The 8,115-nt window shown below is 40.4% G+C and overlaps 1 protein-coding gene across 2 annotated transcripts in view; it reads right to left on the reverse strand.

Annotated features, from left to right (window-relative positions):
- Window positions 1-6,941, reverse strand: part of Cd101 (CD101 molecule) — a 34,823-nt gene extending 27,882 nt beyond the window's left edge. For both annotated transcript variants that reach the window (XM_047531869.1, XM_047531819.1), the window contains exon 1: window positions 6,853-6,941. In XM_047531869.1, coding sequence (XP_047387825.1) covers window positions 6,853-6,895 — 43 coding nt within the window. In that variant the 5' untranslated portion in view covers window positions 6,896-6,941. The remainder of the gene's footprint in view (window positions 1-6,852) is intronic.
- Window positions 6,942-8,115: the final 1,174 nt, after the last annotated feature.

Genomic DNA, 8,115 nt, shown 5'->3' on the forward strand with positions numbered 1-8,115 from the left:
GATTAAATAGTAACATTTTTGTTAGGAAAAAAAATTTAAATCCAGCATTTTTCAGAAATCATACAGTATGTTTTATTAATGATTAATATTAAAGAACTATTCATTTTGTATTTCAGAAAGAACAAAGACCAACGACAAAGATGCCACCAGAGTGGGCTAGATCTTTCACTAGGGTCAGGGTTCAGTGGATGGGGAAAGACAGGGTTGAAAGCACAGAAGGGTCCAAAAGGGAGCAATGGCTGGTAGCGTGGAGTTAACAGAATAGAGGTATAGAGGATTTTTTTTTTTTTCTTCCCATGCTGGGGATCAAACCTAGGGCCTTGTGCATGCTAGGTAAGTGCTCTACCACTGAGCCACATCCCCAGCCCAGAATAGAGTTCTTAAAAAGAATAGAATTCACAAGAAGCAGAGGATCAGCTGAATTTTGTGCCTCCACAAGGACAAAGGGTAAAGGAGACTATGGTGGGGGAAAAAAGTGAAGGAAGAAAAAATGACATTACAGAGCCCATGAAATGGCAGTATGGGAATTAGATGAAATGAAAGCAATTCTAAGGGATAGAAGGGACCTATAAAACATAAAAAGGGCAGAAAGTAAAGGTGCTCACCTGACAGTCAACTAAAACCTGCACATGTGTGTGCTCAATCTAAAACTGGTGAACAAGCTAACCAACACGCTACCAGGCAACTAACCATGCACAGGGTCAGTAATCATTGAAAATACACTAATTTATTCATGAATTCCATTAATGTGATATATTTTTATTGTACTTTTTGTAAATACCTAGAAATAGGAGTTAGACCACTTTAGAAGAAGTTAAATTATCACTTACCAAAAAGTTAAACTTTTAGAGGCCATTTAAAACATTTTTAGCAATGTCATCTTAGTGAAATGTGTGCTCTCTTCACTAGGCCACATGTAAGAGAATATTTATACCCACACTGTTCTTTATAGCCTCAAGCAAAGGCACAACCCTCATGGCCATCCACAGAATGGACACACGTGGCACACTCATAAAATGGAATATTACACAGAAATAAAAATTAATGAATGACAGCTATTTGACATAACATGGATGACTGTATTTAATTAAAGATGCAAGATACTTTTGAATCCTTTTGCTGCATACAGACTGATTCTATTGTTTGTTGTGAAGTTTAAAAGCAGGCAAAACCACATCGTATTTTTCAGTGATGCATAAGGGTTTTTAAGAGAAACTAGGAGGTGGTTATCATGAGAGTCAGGAAGCGATTGTGCAGGGGAAGGACTGTGAGTTGAAGGGGAGCAGAGCAGGAGGCAGGGGCTTCCAGAGTCCTGACAGTGTTCTATTTCTGGACCTAGGTTGTGATTACACGGGTTTTACTTTTTATTTTGTTAAACTATATATTTATGTCTTATTAACCTTTCCTTATATGTTTACCATAAAGTGTTTTTTTTTTTTTTTTTTTTTTTATTGTGGGTTTTGAGATACTGCTAGCCTGTTTATATAAGGGCATGTTTCTGGAAATGGTGTTATTTTGGTGTCTGGGCAATACCTGTCCAACAACATTTTCTATTGCTTATCAGTGAATTGAGTACCACCTTTGAAAAACTTTATTGTGAAAACCAGCCCTTCATTTTCTATTGCTTTCTTTGCCAATTCGATAAATATTTAACCACTTATAGTATTTCTGATGCCTGAGAGTCTAAGAAATGAAGATGAGTTTGGAACAGTCTCTGACTTCTAGACTGTGTAATCTAGTCAAGTAAGGTGGAAGTCATCTCTCTGAGAAAGATAGAAATAAAAGGACTGAGATTTTGAAGAAAGCAGATTACATTTTTCAGGGTGGGGAATAGGTGATGCTTATGGAAGAGATGGCATTAGAAATGACTTTGGAGAATTGGAAATACTGATGAGTGGGGAGATAGGGCTTTTTTAAGTGAAAGAGAGTTCATGACAAGATGATAAGTAGGAATCAAAAGACTTTTTCAGAAAATAAGGAGCACTCAGCTGTAGGGGGGAGAGTTATATGAAGGTTAATAGCAGGTAAGACTCACTAGGAATTTTGGATCCAGAGCATGAAGGAATCAACTATCATGTTTTAAAGTCTAGACTTGATTCGTGAGGCAATGGGGCATCCACTGAAAGTGTTTAGAGTCTCAGAAAAATTAACCTGTTAGTCATGTGGAGGATGATGGAAGTTAGAGCCCAGCAGAGGTGACAAAGGCGCAGGGATGAAAAGAAAGGGACTAACTATAACTTAAGAGCTAGTATGGAGATGAAATGTGCAGAGTTTTCAGTTTGGGGGATGCTTAGAAATAGCAGGGATAGTACAGGGATGGGAAGTAAGAAGAACTCAAATTCAAAGAACAATGGCACTCCACAGAAATAAAGACATCAAGAAGCGTTACTGTTGTGACTGTTGTATGTTCAAGGGTAAGGGAGAAGATAATGCATTTAATTTTGGAAATTCAAAATTTGAGCACCATGGAATAAATAAGAAGGATATCCAGCAAACATTTGGAAATAATATTTGATTATATGTGTGAATGTATATGTATTTTACTTTAAAGTCTACTCAAACCATTGAAAATATTTGTCATTTAATCCTTTCCAAAACTCTGTGATGTTCCCATATTTGATAATGTCAAAAATCATAAGTGAAAAAGATCATAGGGGTAAAATATTCCAGAAGATGAGCCAGCATAAGCAAGAACAGACAAAAAGTGGGGATTTAAAAAAACTAATTTTGATGGTCTACTTTGGTTATATTATAGAATATGAGTGGAAGAACCATGGAATTATGACTGGAAAAATTGATCAGGTTATATTTTGGAGGAACTTGAATAATAAGACTAAGGAGTTTATCCTTCATCTAGGAAATACATTTTTAAAAAGTTGTTGTGGGAAAAAAAATCATAAGTGTTTGAGTCAGATTTGAACCTAGACTGCAAATGCCAATCGTGGCTGTGTCCATTGTTTCTCACTGCCTCCTACAAATCCTGTTTGTAACTAGAGAGAGTTCCGGGCAGTAGACGAAGATGAGGTCAGTTCCATGTAAGTATTGAGAAATGTTATGGAATATAAGGAAGAGGATTGAAGACAGAATCCTGGAGAGTCTCTCTTTAGAAGATGGGATGAGGACCAGAACCTTCAGGGGGAAGAGCTATGGAGGAGGGAGGGCGGCCAGGACACACGGCTCAGAGAGCAAGGGCTACAGAGCATTCCAAGAGGAAAGGGCTTGTCAGCACCAAGGAAGGCTGAGGGAAGGTTGGGGTCACTAAAGGCAGAAGAGGCTCCTTTCAGTCAGTTGATGAGCGTGCCATGGAGATCGTTGTAAGAGATTTCAGTAAAGCAGAATCAGCAGGTTTCCAGGGGAGGTGTAAAAGGCTTCAAGATGTTTCACAGAGAAAGGAAAGAGAGGACTGGAAGGTTATCTAGAAAGTGTTGTTGGGTGGAGTGGATGTGGGCACCTTTGCTTGTTGATGGGTGGGGGCAGCCCTAGAGGGGTGGAGATGGATGGAATCAGAGGAGACAATATCGGAGTGAGGCCTGAGTGGAGGCTGGGGTCAAGAACATGATTGTGCTGTGACCTGAATGTTTGTGTTCTCCAAGATTCATACATTGGGGTTAATCAGGAGGTGGGGGTCTTTGAGAGAGGAACGAGGGCTCTGAATGAGATTGGTGCCCTTATACAAGAACTTGGAGAGTTCCAAGTGAGGACACAGTCAGAATGCCGTCTAACGAGGAGGGAATGGGCCTCATCAGACTCTAGATCCGCTAGTGCCTTGACCTGGGACTTCACAGCCTCCAGAACCATGAGAAATAACTGGTTGTTAGACAAGCCAGTCAGTTAATATTAATTTTGGTATTGCAGTCGGAACAGACTAAGATGTACTACCTTCTCAGTCAAGTGAAAGAAACTGAAGGTTTCATAGGTTTTGTGTGGGCATGGAGCAAGGAGGTTGGGGATCACACCAGGAGCCTCATGTATGCTGGGTACATACTCCATCACTGGGCCCAAGCCCCAGCACAGCTCAGGTATTTTTGAGGTGAAAAGGAATGACTGTCAGAGATCAATTCCAATGGCTGTGCGTTGGGATCACACACTGAAGCACCTTATTATGAACGCATACTCTGTGGCTATTTCAAGGACGCAGCTCCCTTCCTCCTGACAGTGAAATGCCTCGGAGGGATGAACCATTGCTTTCTCTTTAAATGGACAGAGGATTAGGTCCCTTTGCACAGTAGCTCCGGTTATTTTCTGATGAACTCAGAGCCTGGCACTGACATGCTACCTCAAGAGTCTTGCTTTTGAAACAATAAGAATCCCTCGATGGTATTGGTTTTCTTTAAAACATGTCCCTGGAATTGTCAAAATTGCCATTTCAGTATTATTTGAATGGAAACTATTAGTTTGAAAAATACAAAATGGCCCATTATTCAACTATTTTTGATACCAAAAAATACAGCAATCTCAAATAATTTCACTTTATACAAAACCTACCTAGGGAACAGCCAACATACCAAGCAACTTCTCTTTTTTTATGCATATAAAAACTCCTATGTGCTTGGAGACTGAGACTGCTCCCATCCATAAGTAAGTGGCATATTTTCTTTTTCTTCTATGAATACAATCTCAGTCAACAAAAACAGCTCCTCTCCAAAGCCTTCTCCTGTTAATGCCCTTTATTTGTAAGGCATTTGGTCAGGGTGAGGGGAAATGCTAAGTCCAAGGATGCATTTACCCATTATTACGCTAACTTTACCTAGCACCATATTCTAAACTGTGAGTCAGTCTTCATATTTATTGGAAAAAATAAATAAATGTAGGAGCTGACAGTGTTGCTCAGTGATACAGTGCATATTTAAATGTGCCAAGCCCTGGGGTTAGATCCCCACCACCACAAACACACACAAAATAATAGGGACAAAGTTTACATTTGCTAAACTTCATAACTGATTGATTCATCATCATTTAATTGATTTCTTTCATTTCCCTTTTTTTTTTTTTGCAATAACAAATAACAGACTTCCCAAACTTTTTCACGTTACTTCCTGATTTAAGCACTCTTCACATTAAAAACTGTGGTTCTATACAAAACTAGTGCTCACCAGGAGTCAGAATAGAAGAAATAAATATATAGCCCAGTTTAGGTAACTGTTTAAGTAGGTTAAGGAAAAGTTTCCAGTTTTCCCCATTTTGAATCTTGATTGCTGCTTTCTTTCCCCTAGATATTCTAGTCTGCTTACAAAAATAAATAAATAAATAAATACCCCCAAAGCAGTAACAACAGCAGCAACACAGGGTGTGTGTGTGAGAGAATTTGCAATTCTCTGAATTATTGCACAATGTAAACCCAGTTTCCCCCTTTACGCAAAGCAAACATACAGTCCAAACATACCAAGCACATAGACTTGAGAATCAGAGTCAGACAACTCAACAGGACAAAAAGAAACATTCCAGCCCCTGAATGATCCCAGCAGGCACCTATCCATCAACACCTGCCACAGCAATCTGGCAGACATTGATTGCCCAGCATGTGGTCCTAGTAAATTCCCCTGCAGATTGCCTCTCTCCCCTCAGGCCCCAGGTCTGGTCCGTCCTCTCCAGTGTATCTCTTGAGACATCAACCTAGTTCAATTAAACCAATGTTTACTGAGCAACTCTTTTGTGCCAAATGCTGCACTCTTAATTTTTTTGCTACTACCTTGGTTACACTGATTACGGTGTGCTTCAGTTTCCTGCCATTCAGTTCCCTGTACTAATTTCATCCAAGTCTCCCCAAAGCAAAAGTTCTTATTACAATAAAAAGGTCCATAAACTAGGGTGAAAAAAAAAAAAAACCCTACATCTTTATTTAGTCTGTAATGAAAATTTAGTATTTCCTTCAGTTATGAATGTAGACAACAAATCACAGATATTCACGTATCACATTACAGTTGTGGCAGTCAACTTAAAATATTATACTTAGTCATCACTTCTCTGAAGTTTGGTAGTTAATAGCTCTATCTCTAAATCTTATTATGTGGTACATAAAGAAACAAATTAATCACTACATCACAGCTTATTAAGATATTTTGATAACTCTATTCCAATATAGCTGATTTCCTATACAATCCTATGCATTTTATGTATTTAAAGTTAATTCTGAGATGGGTCTATAAGCATCACCAAATGCTAAAGATACCTAGAGCACAAGAAGCACCTGCTTCCTGCTCTACTCGGTCTGAAACTATTTGATTCCCTGCCCAATTCATCTGATTCTCTCCTCTACCTCCAAATTCCCTTTCCTCCACCCTTTTCTAACATGTACAAATAGATGTTCCTGGTCCAGATAAGACCCTCCACATGGCTTTGGGCAGAGCCAAGTGGCTCTTCCTGTCCGCTTCTCAGTCTCTCAGTAGTGAATACCCACTTTAGTCCAGAACCTTCTTTTAGCTTTGCTCTCATAACCTTTCCTTTCACCCAGCCCTATGCCCAAGGCACATTTATCTAATCAAACTCTGAACTTCAGGCAAGCTTTAAGTTCTCCTCTCAGCCTGGGGAGCAAAGTTCTCAGTCCCTCTTGGGATGTCCAGTTCAGGAAGAAGAAGGAGGGCCAGGGCCATGCCAAACTGGCAGCTCTGGCAACATAGACAAATGTAAAAAGCAACAGGATCAGGGGCGTGGGACTCAACCAAGCATCGCAACTCCCTGTAACTCAAGATGTCTAGGGAAGCCAAGAGCTGTTACCAGCCAGTCCAAAGTATTGCCAACAGCAGAAGTAGGTGGCACAGCTTTTCCTGTAAAGACAGAATTGCTCCATTGCCCAATAGTCTCCAGTTGACTAGCTCCTGTGACAATAGAAACACACAGAATTATGAAACTTACTCAGAAAGAGAAAGAAAGGAGCCACATAGAGGATGGGTGCCATTTGGACCAGACCTCTCGCAACGGCGTCAGCGAAGTTGCTCAGAAGCTGAGTGACAACTGTAACGCTCTCCCTGCAAAGGTAAAGAGGAAGCGATAGTGTGGTTTTTCAGCCCACGGAGAAACAGAAATGGCTTGCAGAAAGCAAGCTGGTTATCTTATATGGTTCTCTGCTAATCACTTAAAGTTGGGTATAAAAAAATGAGTTATTTTCATGGTTAATTAACATCCATGGATAAAAGTAAGATGGGACTCATTCTTTGGTATCATTTGGTAATGACGAGAGAATTTAAGTAAATTGGATTAAAAAAAAGCAACCAGAAATGTTCTCTTCTTGACCTTTACCTCTTCTCCCATCTTGAGAGAGGAAACAAGAGAAGGGCCCTGAGAAAACATGAACTTGGGGTCAGATGAAGTGAAAAGATGATAAGCTCTAGGGTCAGGTTGCCTGGGATTGCAGATGGATTCTACTTTTAGTAGGTGTGTGACCTTAGAAAAGTTCTTTCACCTTTTCTAACCCTCATATGTGATAAGGGGATACTCACGTACCCCATAAGATGGCTGTGAGAGCTGAATGAGCTAATGGTTTAAAGCATGTGGAACAACATCTAGCACATAGTAAGTGCTCAACAAACATTGGTTATCATCATCACCATCATAGACATTTAAAGAGTCTTCATCTGCCCCATATGGATAGGGCACTCAAGATGACTCACATGTCACCAATGGCGCTGAACCCAGGACAATGTATCCTACTCTAGTCCTTAGATGGCAAGATCACATGGGGATGTACTTGCTGAGGACATTACCCTCAGCCTCTACGCTCTGGGCAAGCCAAGATTTAGATAGGTCAGTAACAAAGTAGTCTGTTTTGGTCCACAGATTCAGGCAGATCCCTTCTCTAGCCATCCATCCACCTAGCAAGCCCGTCAGTCAGTGACTTTTCAGTCCTTCTGCGTTCTGAGTGCTGAGGTAGGATTTGCACATACAAAGACAGATGTTCGCAACCAAGCTTTTATTCTCAGAAAGCTCCCCCTTCATCAGATATCACAATGCAATGCGGTGACAATCACCATGACCCCTAAAGGGGTGGGAAGTTGGTGAGTGGGAGGGAAGGTCAGATGGATGAAGCTGGATTAAAGGAGACAACCAGGGAGGAAGCCGGGCAAGGGACAGTTGGGGAAAGACTGTCCAGTTTGGGTGGTGACACACAGACTGTGTCCT

This window comes from Sciurus carolinensis, chromosome 1 (genome assembly GCF_902686445.1).
Source record: "Sciurus carolinensis chromosome 1, mSciCar1.2, whole genome shotgun sequence".
Classification (NCBI taxonomy): domain Eukaryota; kingdom Metazoa; phylum Chordata; class Mammalia; order Rodentia; family Sciuridae; genus Sciurus; species Sciurus carolinensis.